The 18,235-nt window shown below is 48.1% G+C and overlaps 1 protein-coding gene across 2 annotated transcripts; it reads left to right on the top strand.

Annotated features, from left to right (window-relative positions):
- The first annotated feature begins 1,330 nt into the window (after window positions 1-1,330).
- Window positions 1,331-17,018, top strand: ACTL6B (actin like 6B). Of its 2 annotated transcripts, XM_066379934.1 has the most exons (14): window positions 1,331-1,430; window positions 1,897-1,973; window positions 2,176-2,341; window positions 2,647-2,747; window positions 10,836-10,933; window positions 11,546-11,640; window positions 11,706-11,812; window positions 12,519-12,608; window positions 12,762-12,823; window positions 12,939-13,053; window positions 13,192-13,272; window positions 13,372-13,467; window positions 13,675-13,761; window positions 16,814-17,018. In XM_066379934.1, the coding sequence occupies exons 1-14, from the start codon at window positions 1,406-1,408 to the stop codon at window positions 16,892-16,894; spliced, it is 1,281 nt and encodes a 426-aa protein (XP_066236031.1). In that variant the 5' UTR covers window positions 1,331-1,405; the 3' UTR covers window positions 16,895-17,018. The 2 variants fall into 2 exon arrangements, with proteins under 2 accessions (XP_066236031.1, XP_066236032.1); XM_066379935.1 differs by lacking the exon at window positions 13,372-13,467.
- Window positions 17,019-18,235: the final 1,217 nt, after the last annotated feature.

Here is an 18,235-nt window from a genome sequence, read left to right as displayed (position 1 = left end):
AGCCTGTCTGTGGTGGCACAGTGGAGAAAACCTTGACCTGGAATTCTGAGGTTGCTGGTTTAAAACCCTGGGCTTGCCGGTTCAGGCACATATGAGAAGCAACTACTATGAGTTTGATGCTTCCTGCTCCTTCCCCACTGCTTTCTCTCTCTCTTTTCTCTCTAAAAATTAATAAATAAAATATTTTTGAAAATATTTCAACTTTCCAGCTCTTGAGTCAGCTCTCTCCCTTATAGCTCATCCCTCCCACTGAGGTTGGGACCCCTCCAGTCTGGGGAGCCAGACCTGGACTTAGAACAAACCCTCAGCATGTAAAATACCCAGGTTGCCAAGGGGTTACTGATGAGCCAGCTCAAACCATCTGTCCTTCCAGTCTGGGCATCTGGTGAGCAGAGAATCTTCTGGGGCATGCTGCCATCACAAAGTACCTTCTTCCTCCACCATCTCTGATCTTAATGCTCCTCTCATCCCCATACAAGCAGGTAGAAGTGCCCCCAACACACACATGTATTAACATTCACATATGTACACATATGCACACATATACTGACACATACAAATACATACATAAAGGCACACACCTCTACACATGTTCAATGAGAGTCTCAGTGAAGCCAGGCTGTCAGAGCTGCTCCCTCACCTTCACTACCAAAACTGCAGTGGATATGAGTTCATGCCAGGAGCCCAGAAGAATCTAGGAGACTTCTAGTGGCTTACTTGATAAATGCGTTCTGAGGAGAACAGATGAAGATAAAGGAATAGGGAAAGGAAGGTAAAGCTGGTTTAGCTGAGTATCATGTGTGAATGTGTATACACATGTGTACATGTGTGTATGTGTACGGCCCAGGCACCAGAGGATGGGCAAGGAAAAGAGGAGCTATCAGAAAGACAAGGGTAGGAATAAACAGAGAATATGAAAACACACTCCCTCCCGTACATCTTCCTCTCCTTCTTCCCTTCCCTCTCTCTCCAGGTGGTTTCGTTCAAGCCTGGGTATGGCAGAACCTTTATCAGGAGCCTGAGGATGGACGACTCTCCCGGCCTTTGGAGCCCTCTCTTTGTCCCCATTTTAAAAAGTATGGGAGCAGGGACCCCAGCAAAGTCTTGGTCTCCGGATGGACGGGATCTTCCTCTTTTGGGTACTACTGCTATCAACGTCCTTGCTATCGACTAATCTCCTCTCGGCCACCTAATGTTGTGGTGTCTGTCCCTTTAAAGCTGCGGCCCCTGGCTAGGTTATTGTCTCTCCTCGTAGCCAATCCGCGGTGCTTTGGGGGGCGGGGGATCCGGCCTCCCGATTGGCCGCCCCGCGCCCCTCCCTGCCCGGGATCCCGGGAGCTGTCCGGCCGCCTCGGTGCTGATCCCGCCGCCGCCCACGGGCCTCGAGCAGCGCTAAGAGGGCACTATGAGCGGGGGCGTCTACGGCGGAGGTGAGCGAGCCTCCCGCTTCGGGCTCCCAAGCCTGGCGCGGCCTCACCTGCAGTCCTTCGCCCCGAAACGGCGCGACTCAAGCTCTGGGCACCCCCGGGCCTGTCACCTCCGCGCTCGAGCTGGTCCAGCCCCGGGTTTGGGTCCTGCGCCACTCTTACATTCTGTCCTCCCCGGACTCTCGCGCGCACCCGGCCCAACCTCTCCACCCTTCAACCCACCACCGCCCGGCCCCCGACCCCTTACTTGCCAGCAAGGAGAGTGGCCTGAACAAGGCCACTGGGCAAGAAGGGACTCTGGAAGCTTAACCCCACTCCCAGCACCCTGGACTCCTCGCTGAGCTCCCACCTGCCCCCGCCAGTTTTGAAGGTGGCAAGAGACTGTGGCTCTGCCCTGACCTCTCCTCGGAACTGTCCAAGGGGAGAGAGTTTGGGAGAGACCTCCTCACACGCCTGTCTTCCTGCACAGATGAGGTGGGGGCGCTGGTCTTTGACATTGGCTCCTTCTCAGTCCGCGCTGGGTACGCTGGGGAGGACTGCCCCAAGGTGAGCTTTCCAGCCCCTTCCCAAATACTAGGACCTCCAGACTTCCCTCCAGGTTTACCAGAAACTCAGGGCTCTCACAGCTCAAAAAGAAGCTCTGCTGAGAGGGAATGTGGGGTGAACCCAGGGGCGGGCTGAGGGCCCTGCCAAGGGCTTGGACGGGGGCAAGAGGTTGATTCCTCTTCCTGCCGGTTCACCCCTCTAGGCTGACTTCCCTACCACAGTGGGGCTGCTGGCCGCAGAGGAGGGGGGCGGGCTGGAGTTGGAGGGGGAGAAAGAGAAGAAAGGGAAGATCTTTCACATCGACACCAACGCCCTGCATGTGCCTCGGGATGGAGCAGAGGTCATGTCACCCCTCAAAAATGGCATGAGTAAGGGGCCCCACCCACCGCCTCCTGACACAGACCTGGAGCCCGCCCCACAACCCAGGACACAGCACCCACGCCCATGGAGTTTTCCTTTTAGCTACCCCAGTCCCAGGGATCCCCTCCCTGCTTTCCACGGCTGCCCAGTTCCCAGCCAAGGGGCCTCACCAGATACCTGGGAAGGGGGGATTTCCACTGGAGCTGGTCTCATTTTTCCTCCTCTGAACTTGATCTTTCCCTTTCCTTTCCTTTCTGTCTCGGGACTCCTGCCTGCCCACCCTTACCTCTTCCTACTGGTCTCCTGACCCCAGTCGAGGACTGGGAGTGCTTCCGAGCCATCCTGGATCACACCTACAGCAAACACGTCAAGTCTGAGCCAAACCTGCACCCAGTACTCATGTCTGAGGCCCCGGTAAGTGCCTCATCTAGTCCCAGTCTTACCCTGGAGCCCATCGTCCACCTTTCTCCTCAAGCCACTAACATCAATCACTCCACCTCAATTTTCAGACTTTCCTTCCAACCACATCCTCTTCAAACATGTCCCTTCCTTCCTGGTTTAGTCTCCATTCCTCTCTCTCCTCCTACTTTATCCACTCAACCTTCCCCCAGTCAGCCTTATCCATTTTTTTTAACCTGATAAAGTCCTTTCTTGACCCTTTAACTTAAATTTTTGTCAATATTATGCATGCACATAAATTTTCTTTATAAAATATGTTAGTATAAAAACTGCCATTCATACCCTCCTCCTTCCATTTTCCCATTTCCAGAGGGAACTGCTTTTCTCTCTTTTAACTACTTTTTTGCGATTTTCTTTCTCTCCTTCCTTCCTTCCTTCCTTCCTTCCTTCCTTCCTTCCTTCCTTCCTTCCTTCCTTCCTCCCTCCCTCCCTCCCTCCCTTTTTTTCTCTTTCCGTTTCTCTCTCTCTCTCTCTTTCTTTCTTTCTTTCTCTCTCCTTTTAGTACACGAGAGAGATGGAAAGACAGAAAGAGACAGAGAGAGGTACAGATAGGGACAGATAGGAAGGGAAAAAGATGAGAAGTATCAATTATTTGTTGCTGCACCTTAGCTGTTCATTGATTGCTTTCTCATCTGTGTCTTGACCGGGAGGCAGGACTCCTGCCAAGCCAGTGACTCCTTGCTCAAGCCAGCGACTTTGAGCTCAAGCCAGTGACCTTGGACTTCAAGACAGCGACCTTTGGGCTCAAGGCAGCAACCATGAGGTCGTGTCTATGATCTCACGCTCAAGCCAGTGACCTTGTGCTCAAGCTGGTGAGCCCGTGCTAAAATCGAATGAGCCCACACTCAAGCCGGATGAGCCCATGCTCAAGCCAGGCGTCCTTGGGGCTTTGAGCCTGGGTCCTCTGTGTCCCAGGCCAATGCTCAATCCACTGTGCCACTACCTGGTCAGGCTTGTCATTTTCTTTTATATCTCTAAATAAAACTTAAATTGCTGCTTGTGAGTTTTTTAGTTTTAGGCATTATCTATGGATTTCCAGCTATAGAAAATGACATTTAGCTCTCTTTCCTCCTCCAGCCCACACCACTTATATTTTTTTACTTCCACTTTTTAAAAAGTTTTTAAAAAAATGATTTGAAAGAAAGAGAGAAACATCAATTTGTTGTTCCACCAGGGATTGAACCCACAACTTTGGCATATGGGGCAATGCTTTAACTAAGTAATCCAGGCAGGGCTCTTATTCCCACTTTTAAATACAATTGTATTTTAGGTTTTTCTAAGATCAACATTCAGTATTTACACTGTTATTATGTATGGTAATCAGGGCTGAGTTGGACAATAAACTATGGTTACTTTTTCTTTCCTGCACAGCTTTTATTTTTCTTAGAACTGAAACTGTCTTGATTATTTTTAAAATTTGTATTTATTGATTTTAGTGAGAGAGGAAAGGAGAGAGAGAGAGATAGGAACATTGAGCTACTCATTTATGTGCCCTGACTGGGGATTGGACTGACAACCTCTGTGCTTCAGGACAATGCTCTAACCAACAGAGGTATCCAGCCAGGGCAAAAATTGTCTTGATTTTTATTTTACATGGTTTTCTATCTAGTTAATGGTGTGATCCTAAATAATTCATCAGTTATTTATATCTTTTCAAAACATTAATTCCTTTAGGTATTCGAACAATTTTATCTTCTTGAGGAAATCTCACCAAGCCCTGGCTGGATAGTTCAGTTGGTTATAACATCATCTGGCAGGGAAGAGGTTGCCAGTTCGATCACTGGTCAGGGCACATACAGAAACAGATAGATGTTCCTGTCTTTCTCTCTCCCCCTTCCTCTCTCTAAAATCAATAAAATAAACATTTTGGAAAAATTCTCTCCAAGAACTCACTGATTTGCTCCACTTTGGACTGGTTGACTTCTACACAGAGAATATAACTATTATCTTGACATCTCCTTTTACCATCATCTTAAGGAATGCCTTTACCTGTCCCTTGTATTGAAAAGTCCTATTTCGGCCCTGGCCGGTTGGCTCAGTGGTAGAGCGTCGGCCTGGCGTGCGGAAGTCCCGGGTTCGATTCCCAGCCAGGGCACACAGGAGAGGCACCCATCTGCTTCTCCACCCATCTGCTTCTCCACCCCTCCCCCTCTCCTTCCTCTCTGTCTCTCTCTTCCCCTCCCGCAGCCAAGGCTCCATTGGAGCAAAAGATGGCCCAAGCGCTGGGGATGGCTCCTTGGCCTCTGCCCCAGGCGCTAGAGTGGCTCTAGTCGTGACAGAGCTACGCCCTGATGGGCAGAGCATAGCCCCCTGGTGGGCATGCCGGGTGGATCCTGGTCGGGCGCATGCGGGAGTCTGTCTGACTGCCTCCCCATTTCCAGCTTTGGGAAAATGCAAAAAAGAAAAAAAAAAAAAGAAAAAAAAAGAAAAGTTCAGTTTCCTGTATCTTGTGACTCTTTTTCTTGATTTACTCCATTATTTTCATGGAGTACATCTTCCAGTTATTGCCTTAGAAAAGTCACAGGAAGTAAGCTTTTTTAAAATCTTGCATGTCTGCCCTTGTATTGATATTTTAGCTAGGTATAACACTCCAAATTGGAAATCATTTTTCTTCACAATCTTTTCCATTGTCTTCCAGCATCTATTGTTGCCATCAAGAGGGCTGAAAATATCTAATTTTGTGATCCTTGATGTAATTATTTTCCTTCTGAAAGTTTATAGAATTTTCACTTTGTTCTCAGTGTTCTATAACTGCACATCATTATATTAGTTTATTTTCATCCATTACTCTAGTCCAGTGATCTTTTCTTTTCTTCCTTTCTTCCTTTCTTCCTTCCTGTCTCTCTCTCTCTCTCTCTCTCTCTCTCTCTCTCTCTCGTTGCTTTCTTTCTTTTTCTTTCTTTCTTTCTTTCTTTCTTTCTTTCTTTCTTTCTTTCTTTCTTTCTTTCTTTCCTTCCTTCCTTCCTTCCCTTCTGAGAATGAGAGACAGAGAGAGAAGGGAGGAGTGGAAAACATCAATTTATAGTAGTTGCTTCTCCTATGTGCCTTGACCAGGCAAGTCCGGGATTTGTAACTGGCAACCTCAGTATTCCAGATTGACACTTTATCCACTGTACCACCACAAGTCAGGCAAACCAATGATTTTCAACTGGTGTGCCACAAGAATTAAAAAAAGGGGGGGTATTGAGAATTTTATTTCTTGATTTTACAGAGAGGGGGGGGAGGAGCAAGAAATATCAATTCAAAGTTGCTTCTCTTTAGTTTTTTTTTTTTTTTTTTTTTTTTTTTAGAGACATAGAGTCAGAGAGAGGGATAGACAGGAATGGAGAGATGAGAAGCATCAATCATTAGTTTTTTGTTGTGCATTGTGACACCTTAGTTGTTCATTGATTGCTTTCTCATATGTGCCTTGACTACAGGCCTTCAGCAGACTGAGTAACCCCTTGCTCGAGCCAGTGACCTTGAGTCCAAGCTGGTGAGCTTTGCTCAAACCAGATGAGCCTGCACTCAAGCTGGCGACTTTGGGGTTTTGAACCTGAGTCCTCGGCATCCCAGTCCGATGCTCTATCCACTGCACCACCGCCTAGTCAGACGCTTCTCTTTAGTTTTTCACTGATTGTTCTTTATATTTGCCTTGAGCTGGCAATTCAGAGTTTCAAGCTGGTGACCTCAACATTCCAGGTAGACACTCTATCCATTGTGCCACCACAGGCCAGGTTACTACAAGACTTTTTAATACATGCAATACCTGACTATTTAGTCAGGGGCACTGACCTCTTTTATCTTAGATTGTCAAATTAAAAAATGAACAGCCAAGCCTGACCAGGCGGTGGCGCAGTGGATAGAGCATCGGACTGGGATGCGGAAGGACCCAGGTTCGAGACCCCGAGGTTGCTAGCTTGAGCTCAGGCTCATCTGGTTTGAGCAAAAAAAGCTCACCAGCTTGGACCCAAGGTCACTGGCTCGAGCGGGGGGTTACTCAGTCTGCTGAAGGCCCACGGTCATGGCACATATGAGAAAGCAATCAATGAACAACTATGGTATCGCAACAAAAAACTGATGATTGATGCTTCTCATCTTTCTCCATTCCTGTCTGTCTGTCCCTGTCTATCCCTCTATCTGACTCTCTCTCTGTCCCTATAAAAAAAAAAGAACAGCCAATACAACAGTAGCCATCCAGTATGAATGAATCAAAATTATACCTATTTTTTTTATCAGATGGGCAAAAAATATATTTTTGTGTGTGCTGAGTATTTTACTAATTAGTTTATGTGTGCCATGATATGAAAAAGGTTGAAAATCACTGCTTTAGTCAGACAGTATGTCCCTTCAATGACCCTAGAAATCTGTCAATCAGTGAAAAAAATAATTCAATAATTATTCAATTCAGTAATTTAAATTTACTTACTTATCTCAGTTTTCTTTGTTACTTGTTTTGAGAAATCTTATTATTTGAATTATTTTGTTTTGGGATGACATTCTCAACTGACTGAGCTAACTGGCCAGGACCACAAATGTTATTTTTTAAAGCATTCTATTTTTGTTTCACGGATTCAGTGTAATCTGTTATCTCATAAGAAAATTATAAATTTTGTCTTTTTATTTATTTTCTTGAGAGTTTTTATCCCTGCATCATCTCTGTTGTAAGCTGCTTTATTTTTTCTGCCCCTTTTAGGAGTCTCTATCTCATTTTAGAAGCTTTTCTTAGATTTATGCAAATCCTTGGTTGTATGCTTATATATAATTAAGATGGGGGACTAAAAAACTGATAGGATGCTTTGTGGGGTGGGGGATATGCTCACTATGATCTTTGTTATAGGTTGATCTGACTGGGATGTTTGTTAAGCAGCCTCTGATAATTGGAATCTTTCGATAGATCTTTGATATAATCCCCAGGAAAGATTTCCATCCTAAAGATGGGCCTAACCACACCATTATGAGAGCCAAATAAAAGAATAGGGCTGATGTTCTCCACATTCCATTATGCATGGCATCACTTAATTCCTTTGTTTTAAGTGTGGTGTCCTCACTCCTAATTCTGTCAAGCGTCTCATCAATTCAGAGATCCACACAGTTTTACTCTGTAAAGAGTCAACTCTCAGTTTTATGCTAAGGTTGGGGTGGGCAATTGCCCAATGACATGGAATTGGGGAAAGAGTTTAGGTCTGTTACTTGATTAGCTTTAAACAATTTTGTATTAGCTTTCCCTTCACCTTCAATTCCAGAGATACCTCAAACTACCAATTCCTGAGCACTGTGAGGATTCTGCACTTTAATACAAGTTGTTCCTGGGGTTTTTCCACTACTAGTTTATGAGTTAGCACTCTTGATCTGTTAAGTCAGTTACCACTCACCTAGCTGATTTCCAACTTTAAAAATATGTCGCTGTTTTCTCCTTTCTTATTATTTCCAACCTTTGCTGGTCTCCTCTCCCTCTCTCATAAAATTCACATAATAGAACATTAACATTTAAATGTTAACAATTTAATACATTCACAATGTTGTGCAACCATCATCTCTAGTTCCAAAACACTCCATTGCCCCCCAAAAGAAAAATCATTTTCATAACTAGCCCCTGACAACCATCAATCTGTTTTTTGTGTCTATGAATATGTCTATTCTGGATTTTTTAGAGAGATGGAATCATGCATTATGTGACCTTTTGTGTCTATATTCTTTCACTTAGCATGTTTTTGAGATTCATTCATGTTGTAGTATGTGTCAGTACTTTATTTTTTATTATGGTTGAGTAATATTCCATTGTATGGTTATCTACAATTTGTTTTTATGTTCTTCTATTGATGAACATTTGGATTGTTTTCATTTTGGGCTATTGTCGATAGTGCCACTATGCACAGTTGTATATCTGCATAGCGGCACTGATATGTTTGAGTACCTGTTTTAAATTCTTTTCGGTATATAACTAGAAGTGAAATTGCTGGGCCATCTGGTAATTTAATGTTTTTCACAGTGGCGGAACCATTTCACTTTCCCACCAGCAATGTACAGTTATTTCAATTTCTCCACTTCCTTCTAACACTTATTATTTTCTGTATCTTTTTTTCAAATTATTATTACCATATTATTGGATGTGAAGTGTTATCTCATTGTGCTTTTGATCTACATTTCCCTAATGGCCATCAGTGTTGAGCATTATTTCATGTGTTTGTTGGGTTTATTTATTTATATTTTTTTGGTGAGAGAGGAGGGGAGGCAGAGAGACAGACTTCCTCATGAGCTCTGACCAGGATCCACCTGGCAAGCCCACTAGAAGGTGATGATCTGGCCATATGGGGCCCTTTCTTCGTTGCTCAGCAATCGAGCCATTTTTTAGCACCTGAGGTGCAGGCCCAGGAACCATCCTTAGTTCCTGAAGCCAACTTGCTTGAACCAATCAAGCCATGGCTGTGGGAAGAGAAGAGAGAAAGAGGGAGAGAGACGAAAGAGGGATGGAGAAGAAGATGGTGTTTGTTGGGTTTTGTGAGTTTATGTCTTTTGAAATTGCCCTGTTATAATTTTGCTGCAATCCTGAAAGAGAATAAAATTGGATGTTTGTATTCAATCCACCATTTTTACCCAGAAATCTCTCCAGCATTATTGCCTCTGAAATGATTAGAATGAGGAAGAAGAGAAATATACTGGGGGCTAGAAAGAGCCTGAAGTGTGTATATTGTAAAATAAAGAACACTGGGCTAGGAGTCAAGAGACTATGACACTAGACCCAGCTCTACCAAGAGCTTTTCATGTGACCTCGGGCAAGTCACTATGTCTCTCTGAGTTGTGTCTTCTTCAGTTGGATTTGAATTGTGATCTTTAAAATTATTTATAGTGCTTGACCAGTGGTGGCACAGTGGATAAAGTGTCAACCTGGGATGCTGAGGACCCAGGTTCAAAACCCCAAGGTCACTGGCTTGAGTGCAGACTCATCTGGCTTGAGCATGAGCTACCAGCTTAGTGCAGGGTTGTCAGTTTGAGCGTGGAATCATAGACATGATCCCATGGTCACTGGCTTGAGCCTATAGCTCACTGGTTTGAAGGCCAAGGTCACTGGCTTGAGCGCAAGGTTGCTGGCTTGAGCAAGAGGTCACTGGTTTGGCTGGAGCCCCTCCCCTATCAAGTCATGTATGAGAAGCTATCAATGAAAAATCAAAGTGACACAACTACAAGTTGATGCTTCTCATCTCTCTCCTTTCCTGTCTGTCTCTGTCTCTATCTCTCTCTGTCTCTCTCAAGCTAAAAAAAATAAAAATAAAATTTTATTTGATTTTTTTCCTGGTCTGATAGTTCTGTTAGAGCATCGTCCAGAAACACAGATGTTGCCTGTTCAATCCCCAGTCAGGGTACATACAGGTCATACTAATGTTCTTGTCTCTCTGTTTCTCTCTCTCCTTTCCTCTCTCTATACTCAATAAAATAAATGTTTTTTAAAAGAATGAATAGGGACAAATACTTCTGCTCTTAAAAAATTATTTATAGTTCTCACATTTTAATTTTTTTTTTTTTTTTTTGTATTTTTCTGAAGCTGGAAATGGGGAGAGACAGTCAGACAGACTCCCGCATGCACCCGACCGGGATCCACCCGGCACGCCCACCAGGGGCGACGCTCTGCCCACCAGGGGGCAACGCTCTGCCACTCGGGGCCTCGCTCTGCCGAGACCAGAGCCACTCTAGTGCCTGGGGCAGAGGCCAAGGAGCCATCCCCAGCGCCCGGGCCATCTTTGCTCCAATGGAGCCTTGGCTGCAGGAGGGGAAGAGAGAGACAGAGAGGAAGGAGGGGGGGCGGTGGAGAAGCAAATGGGCGCTTCTCCTATGTGCCCTGGCCGGGAATCGAACCCGGGACTTCTGCACGCCAGGCCGACGCTCTACCGCTGAGCCAACCGGCCAGGGCCTATAGTTCTCACATTTTAAAGGTGGGTCAAGGGGACTGACTTCTGTCCTCAGTTAAAAGTGTGTGTGTGTGTGTGTGTGTGTGTGTGTGTGTGTGTGTACGTGGGTCTGTGCCTCTCCATTCCTGAATCCTTCCCTCCTGCACTTTCTCTCCAGTGGAACACACGGGCTAAGCGGGAGAAGCTGACAGAGCTGATGTTCGAGCAGTACAACATTCCTGCCTTCTTCTTATGCAAGACAGCTGTGCTCACCGCGTATCCTCTGGGTCGAGCTGCTCTGCCTGGGTGGAGGGCCAGGGTGTGTGTGTGTCATGCTGAGCTGGGGGATGGGCCTGATTCTGTAGAGATAAGGTACTGGAGGGGCAGACACCCCCCATGAACTCCATTAGTACAGAAAGCCTCTGTGGGCTGAATGTCTTGACCCTGGGGTAGCCAGATAAACTGCTACTTTCCATTTCTTGCATCAGGTTGAGCAGAGAGAGAGTTGAGCCAAGTAAACAGCAGGGACTGGGTCTGGAGAGAGGAGAGAAGATCTATGACACTGAGGAGTTTCCTTCCGAGGCAGCTAATCAGCATTTTTTTAAGGATCTGTCTTGTATTGAACCCTGTACTAGGCACTGGGGCAATATGACCCCTAATTTCAAGGAGCCCATAGAACATAAAACCAAGACGAAAGAGAGTCTGGGAGCTCCGAAAGGACTACAAGAGATGTTGTGATTCAGACAGGAGAAAAGTATAGGGGGTATCAGGAGCTTTCTTCCAGATGGGTCACAAACCAGGAGACAGCAGAGAGTGACCAGGTCAGACCTGGGCCTCTGCCCCCTCATTTGCTACTGCTGTCTCTTTGACCTACCCATCCCATGCCAGCTTTGCAAATGGACGCTCCACAGGCCTGGTTCTGGACAGTGGGGCCACCCACACCACGGCCATTCCAGTGCATGATGGCTACGTCCTACAGCAAGGTGGGACCTCGGCTGAGGTTGGGGTCACCTTGGGAGACCAGGCTCTGACACCCCTCCCCTTCTAGGCATCGTCAAGTCACCTCTGGCAGGGGACTTCATCTCCATGCAGTGCCGGGAGCTCTTTCAGGAAATGGCTATTGACATTATCCCACCTTATATGATTGCAGCCAAGGTGGGACCTCTGGAGCATTTTGGGCACTCACCTGTGACTGTGGACCCACTGATCCATTAGATATAAGATCAGGGAGCAGGAGAGCCCCCGCAGCACCCTGGGTCCAGTTTCTCAATTTACAATCAAGGCATTAGAGATACAGATAGACTGAGGGACATGGCCTAGGTCATACAGTCAGCTGGTAGCATGATGTGAAGGGTCAGTGTGGTGAGTTCTGGGGTCCAATAGACTTCGATTCAAGGCCTGTTTCTGCCATGTAATAACTGTATGATCTAGAGCATGAGACTGAAGTTCCTCAAGCCTCATTTTCATCCCCTATAAAGTAGAATAACAATGCATAAGGCTGCTATGTCAAATAAGATGCTACACGCAGGGGTCTGCCCTGGACCACCCCATGCAACATGGCTCAGTAAAGGCTGTTTCCTTAAGGTTCTGGTCTCCCACTGTATTCCCTATTCCCTTAGCTTTCTCTGACCCAGGCCTTTCTGATCAGTTGTACCCATTGCATGCATGGCGTAAGCAGGTACAAGCTCTCCTCATTATCCCTCCTCCAACAAGGAAGGAGAGAAACACATTTTGTGGGCCACAGAGCAGAGCTCAGGATCTATTAGCTGCAGAGCCAGCGAGTGATGGAATGCAGGTGTGGTCAGGGTAGGCTGAGCAAGTGTGGGATGAGGAAGGGTGCTCATAGGCTGTGCCCCCACAGGAGCCCGTGCGGGAGGGCGCCCCACCAAACTGGAAGAAGAAGGAGAAGCTACCCCAGGTTTCCAAGTCTTGGCATAACTACATGTGCAATGTGAGGCTCTGGAAAGGGTCCCCTGAAACACCCCTCCCTAGATGCTAGTCCCTCACCATGAGTAGAGGGAAAGGGACAGAGGCCCTGCAGGTGGGCTGGGGTTGGGGGTTGTTGAGGAGAGTGTCCAACCCTCACAACTTCCTGGGTTCTCAGGAGGTGATCCAGGACTTCCAGGCTTCTGTGCTGCAGGTCTCAGACTCTCCCTATGATGAGCAGTGAGTGGGGCCCACAGCTGGGGGAGGCATGGAAAAGAAGGCAAGCCTGGGGCTCAGGGGGAACCTCTGGTCCTTCGGGAGCACTCCAGACAAAGTTTTGTTCCGTCCTGTGCAGGGTGGCTGCGCAAATGCCCACAGTGCATTATGAGATGCCGAATGGCTACAACACAGACTACGGCGCTGAGCGGCTCCGCATCCCTGAGGGACTGTTTGATCCCTCCAATGTCAAGGTTGGGCTGGCCGGAGGGCACTATGGTGGGGCTGGCTGGAGTCCCTGGATGCTGAGGTGTGGGTAAAGCTGGTAAGGGTCACAAGAGTCTGGGGAGAGAGGGCAGAAGGCCCAAAGCTCAGGTCATCTTTCTTTGCAGGGCCTCTCAGGGAACACCATGTTAGGTGTGGGCCATGTGGTGACCACGAGCATCGGCATGTGTGACATTGACATTCGCCCGGTGAGGCCCAAGCCTGCAGCTGGGCAAAGGAACCCAGGAGAAGTGGGGATACAGGGAAAGGCTGTTCCCTGTCTGCTTACTCCTCCTCCCTGCTCTCAGGGCCTATATGGCAGTGTCATTGTCACTGGTGGGAACACACTGCTTCAGGGCTTCACTGACAGGCTCAATCGAGAGCTTTCCCAGAAGACCCCACCGGTAGGAGACCACCCCCAGCTAGGGCCCCCGGACTGTAGTCCTGGTTTAACCCTTCAGGACCAAGTCCTTCTTCTTTCCCAAACATCTAGTGTTCTGGCCACCAGAACAGACCCTTCACCCCTATGGCTCCCCAGTCTTCCCCACCGCCAGCCCTGTCCTTTCTCAGAACCCAGGGGTCCGCTTCCCCCAGCCCTTCTTTCCCCCCAGAGCATGCGACTGAAACTCATCGCCAGCAACAGCACCATGGAGCGCAAGTTCAGCCCTTGGATTGGAGGCTCTATCCTGGCCTCACTGGTGAGTGAGAAGGGGTCTGGCCTGTCTCTGCCTGTGGGAAAGTGGCAGCCCCAGCACCTTGCCTGCCTCCACACTTACTCATTCAACAAACATTTGTTTTTGAGAAAGGGCAGTAAGTGCTTCCAGAGGGTTAATGTCCCATCAGGACGCAAACCAGGGAGCAGGGGACAGGAAGCTAGAAAGGTTCGTTGGGATGAGATTGTGGTAGCCTTGTGTGCCAAGGCGAAGCAACCACTTCATTCAGCAGAAAGGAGACTCTGAAGGTGGGGCAAGGCTAGGTGACAGTCACAAGCATGTTTGAGAAGACTATGCCTTTGGGGATACTGGTATGAGCTGGATGTGAGGAGATCTTGCAAGGAGGCTATATTGTCCTGGAATCATAGAGTGGGTAGCAGTGGGGATGGGGAGGAGAGCAAGGGGAAGTTAGAGGAGGTAGGCAAGTTGGTTCTGGGGCAGTAGGTAGTGAGTTCAGTTCAGACCTGCTGCTGGGACAGAAGCAAGATGTTGAGCAGGAAGTTGGAGATACAAACTATATAAGGTATCAGCCACACAGAAGGGACAGCAGAGCTATGATAGGACAAAAAGGATATCCACTAGAGAGGGAGTCACCAGAGAGACACAAACAAGGGTCAGAAAGGCAGGAGGCTGCAGTCTGAAGTTAGCTCAGGGCTGAGTATGCCAGCCACACGTAGTTACTGTGGGACTCTTGTGCACTGGAAGTGAACAGACAGCCTGGCATAGTCCCTGCTTCCATAGCAGGGACAGTCTAGAGGCCAAGATAATTAAACAGAAAGTTACCAAGTATGAGGATATTTCTTTAAGGAATGACCTGATCCAGTTCAGGGGTCATGAAGGGCCTGTAAAAAGGATTCAAAAAGAAGCCCTGGCCAGATGGCTTAATGGTAGAGCGTCGGCCTGGTGTGCAGGAGTCCCGGGTTCGATTCCCAGCCAGGGCACACAGGAGAAGCGCCCATCTGCTTCTCCACCCCTCCCCCTCTCCTTCCTCTCTGTCTCTCTCTTCCCCTCCCACAGCCGAGGCTCCATTGGAGCAAAGTTGGCCTGGGCGCAGAGGATGGCTCCATGGCCTCTGCCTCAGGTGCTAGAATGGCTCTGGTTGAAACAGAGCAATGCCCCAGATGGGCAGAGCATCGCCCCCTGGTGGGCATGCCGGGTGGATCCGGGTGGGGCGCATGTGGGAGTCTGTCTGACTGCCTCCCCGTTTCCAACTTCAGAAAAATACCAAAAAAAAAAAAAAATACAAAAAATAAAAAAAGAAGGATTCAAAAGGAAATGGGAAGACTAGTAAGAATTCATGAGACAAAAAGGGAGAGAAGGTGCTTGGACCATGGAGAGAGGCAGGCAAGGCCAAAGGCAATGAGCAGACACAATCGAATGTTAGTTTAAGAAGCTCACTTGGGCTCAGTGGTCTCCACTGTGATTAAGGTTTAACAGAGGAGTGGATGTCAGGGAGTGGATTAGGGAGCTTATCAGAGGTCTGACTGACATAATGTAGACACTATTTGGGTACAAGAAGGAAGAGAGAAGGAGTCCAGGATGAGGCCCAAGATACTAGCTTCTAGCAGCTCTGTCCAATAGGGATATAATGTAAGTCATATGTACAATTTTCTAGTAGCCATATTTAGGCCCTGGCCAGTTGGCTCAGTTGGTTAGAGCATTCTCCTGAAACACCAAGGTTGCAGCTTTGATCCCCTGTTAGGATCCATATGGGAAGCAACCAATGAATGCACACTAAGTGGAACAGCAAATGAATGCTTCTCTCTATCTCTCTAAAATCAATCAATAAAAAATTAAAATAAATAAATAAAATTTTCTAGTAGCCATATATAAAAGATTCCAAAGAATCAGGTGGAATTAAGTTTAAAGAATATAAATTTTATTTAATTCAATATATCCAAGATATCATTGCAATATATGATCAATATAAAAATGATTGGGATATCTTATATTCTTTTTTGTGGACTTCATCTTCAATATTCAGTGTGTATTTTACATAGAGCACATCTCAATTCAGACCAGCCATGTTTCAAGTGCTCAATAACCAGATGTGGCTAGTGGCAGCTCTATTGGACAGTGCTAGTGTAGAAGGCAAGAAAAACCACAGAAGCAGATTTGGGTCAGATCTGGGGGAAGATGATAAACTCAGTGGTGTATATGTTGAGTTTGAGGTCCTGAAGAACACTCAGGAGGAGGTATCCATAAGACAGCTGAGTACTTGGCCCTGTTACTTGGCATGGAGATCTGCAAGGGAAAGGGGAAATTGAGGGAGGCGTGGGGTTTTAGCTCATAAGAAGTCACCGGAGTGGATGAGCTGATCCAGGAAGGCTTGTTCTATGAGCCAAGGAGAGAAAACAGGACAGAACCATGGACATAGACCCAACTTTTAAGCAGAAACAGAGCAATCCTCAACAAGAAGAGACAGTCTGGGATGCCCAGTGCAGGAGGCCCTTCAAGGGGCAACTTTGGGGGGGGGGGGATGCCAGAATGACCACATCTCCATCACAAGTTAGGTGCTGCAGGAATGGTGAGAGTGGGGGAAAGATTTTCTTGGGAATTAGGAAAGACTAGACTGTTTGTAAGGCTTGGTGGAGTAATAAGACTCCTGGTAGAGGAAGAATATATGTATATGTGTGCGTGAATTGGGTGGGGAGTGGGGGTAGGTGGAGGCGGGGAGAGTGGGGAGGGAGTTGTTGGGTGCCGGTTGGCTGGCCTGGGGCTGTAAGTTGAACCACCAAGGTCGAAAATAGAGCCTGGCCCAGGGCAGACAGGTGCGCAATAAATTTGTTTAATGAATGAGTCAACATTATAATTGAACGATATGAAGGAGGGTATTCGCCCTAGAATATAAACGGATTGGCGGGAGGATGGGGGGGAGATTGGAGTTGGAGAGGTCGTTGCGGATGAGAAGTGGGCCTTGGGGGGAGGGCAGGAAGAGGGTTTCCAAGGGCTGAGCCAGCACGTGTGGAATGTGGGAGGCGTTTTCTCAAACTCCTCCAGGGCCTCCCTGACAGCCGGTGTCATCCCCCGTACCCAGGGCACTTTCCAGCAGATGTGGATCTCCAAGCAGGAATACGAAGAAGGCGGGAAACAGTGCGTGGAGCGGAAGTGCCCTTGAGGGCTCCTCCTCCCCACTCACTGGCCCGCTCACAACTGTGGGGGAGGGAATGCAGAAGGTGGGAGAGGGTTTTCCCTGGCCTCCTCCAGCGCAAAGTCCCCTACCCCCCACCCCATCGCCCCTTTCTTTTTTCCGTACCTCTTGTCCTCTTAGATTGTGATGTTTCTGGGTTGAAAGGAGTAAAAATGTTTTACGAAAAAAGTTTTTGGCCTTTTTGAGGGTGGGGTGTAGGTGCAAAGTTCCGGGCGTTAGCGAAAGGAGGGCCACAACTACATCTATTCGTGACCCCACGATGGGGACCAGGACAGGGTTTGCAGGGGGGGCGAAGCTGCAAGAGCCACGGATGCTTCAGGTTTGAAAAGGGCTACGATCCGGGGAGGATCACGCATTGAGGACCCGGCAGAGCCGCACTATAAGTCTCCCAAGGAGAAGCCGAGTAGGCGTGGGAAGAGGTTGCGGGACAGAAGATGCTGTGGCAAGGGAAGGGCCGAGGCAAAGGCAGGGCCAGAGGTAGGACCGGAGTAGGCGGAGCCAGAGGTGGGGTCTGGGGTGGGCGGGGCGTCGGGCCTTCTGAGAGACTGTGCCCAAGCACCCCCGGACCAGCAGCTGAGGTGAGCCGGCGCTACACTGCTGTCTTTCTTCCCAGGGCTTTTGGCGGTGACAGGAATGGAGCGGGGACTGGAGCACTAGTGCACCCCAGCAGCTCAGAGCTTCTCTCCCAGCTTAGGTAGGAGTTGAGGTTTCCCAAGGAATTGAGGTTTCCCTCACGAGGTCCCTGAGCCCTTCTATTCCAGAGCTACTACTGGTCCTGGGATCCTTGCCGGGGCTTGGGGACGCGCGCCCCCTGCCTGAAATTATGGGTAAAACAGTGGTTTGTGCCCCTGATGAGTTCCTGGGGTCCCCATACCAGAAAGAGATAGAAACCCGTGTGATCCTTTAGTCAGCAAACTGGAAGAAGTGCCCAAAGAGGACCATGAATTGTCCAACGTCACCCAGCTCTGCCCATGCTTTGGCCAGGACTCTTTCCACCAATGCCTGATGGACCTTGACCCACAGATCCCTGACTCCAAACCCCCATCCTGGAGCACTCACTGGTCCTGCCTGACCATGTGATACTACTTATGCCTCTCCCTCCCTAGCACCAGTAGGAGCCTAAGACCCCATTTCAGCCTGGTTCCCATGAGACAAGATACACATGGCCAGACCAAAGCCCAGGTCACTACTGTGACACCTTCAGCTTAGGATCCCACTAGGGCCAGCATGCAGAGACGGCAACTAATGTGATGCAGGACTGGGCATTGAGCCTGCAAGCCAAATGAAGAGGGGCAGAGATTTTCAAGA

The sequence above is a fragment of the Saccopteryx leptura genome, chromosome 4 (assembly GCF_036850995.1).
Source record: "Saccopteryx leptura isolate mSacLep1 chromosome 4, mSacLep1_pri_phased_curated, whole genome shotgun sequence".
Taxonomy (NCBI): Eukaryota; Metazoa; Chordata; class Mammalia; order Chiroptera; family Emballonuridae; genus Saccopteryx; species Saccopteryx leptura.
The sequence above is the reverse complement of the archived record's forward strand: the minus strand, read 5'-3'. Positions and strand labels throughout refer to the sequence as shown.

Excerpts from the sequence above, each read along its gene's own strand:
- ACTL6B (XM_066379934.1), top strand. The coding sequence starts at position 1,406 with ATGAGCGGGGGCGTCTACGGCGGAG. Across the intron at positions 1,974-2,175 it reads CTGGGGAGGACTGCCCCAAG|GCTGACTTCCCTACCACAGT; the intron begins GTGAGCTTTCCA and ends TCACCCCTCTAG. Across the intron at positions 13,762-16,813 it reads GCTCTATCCTGGCCTCACTG|GGCACTTTCCAGCAGATGTG; the intron begins GTGAGTGAGAAG and ends CCCCGTACCCAG.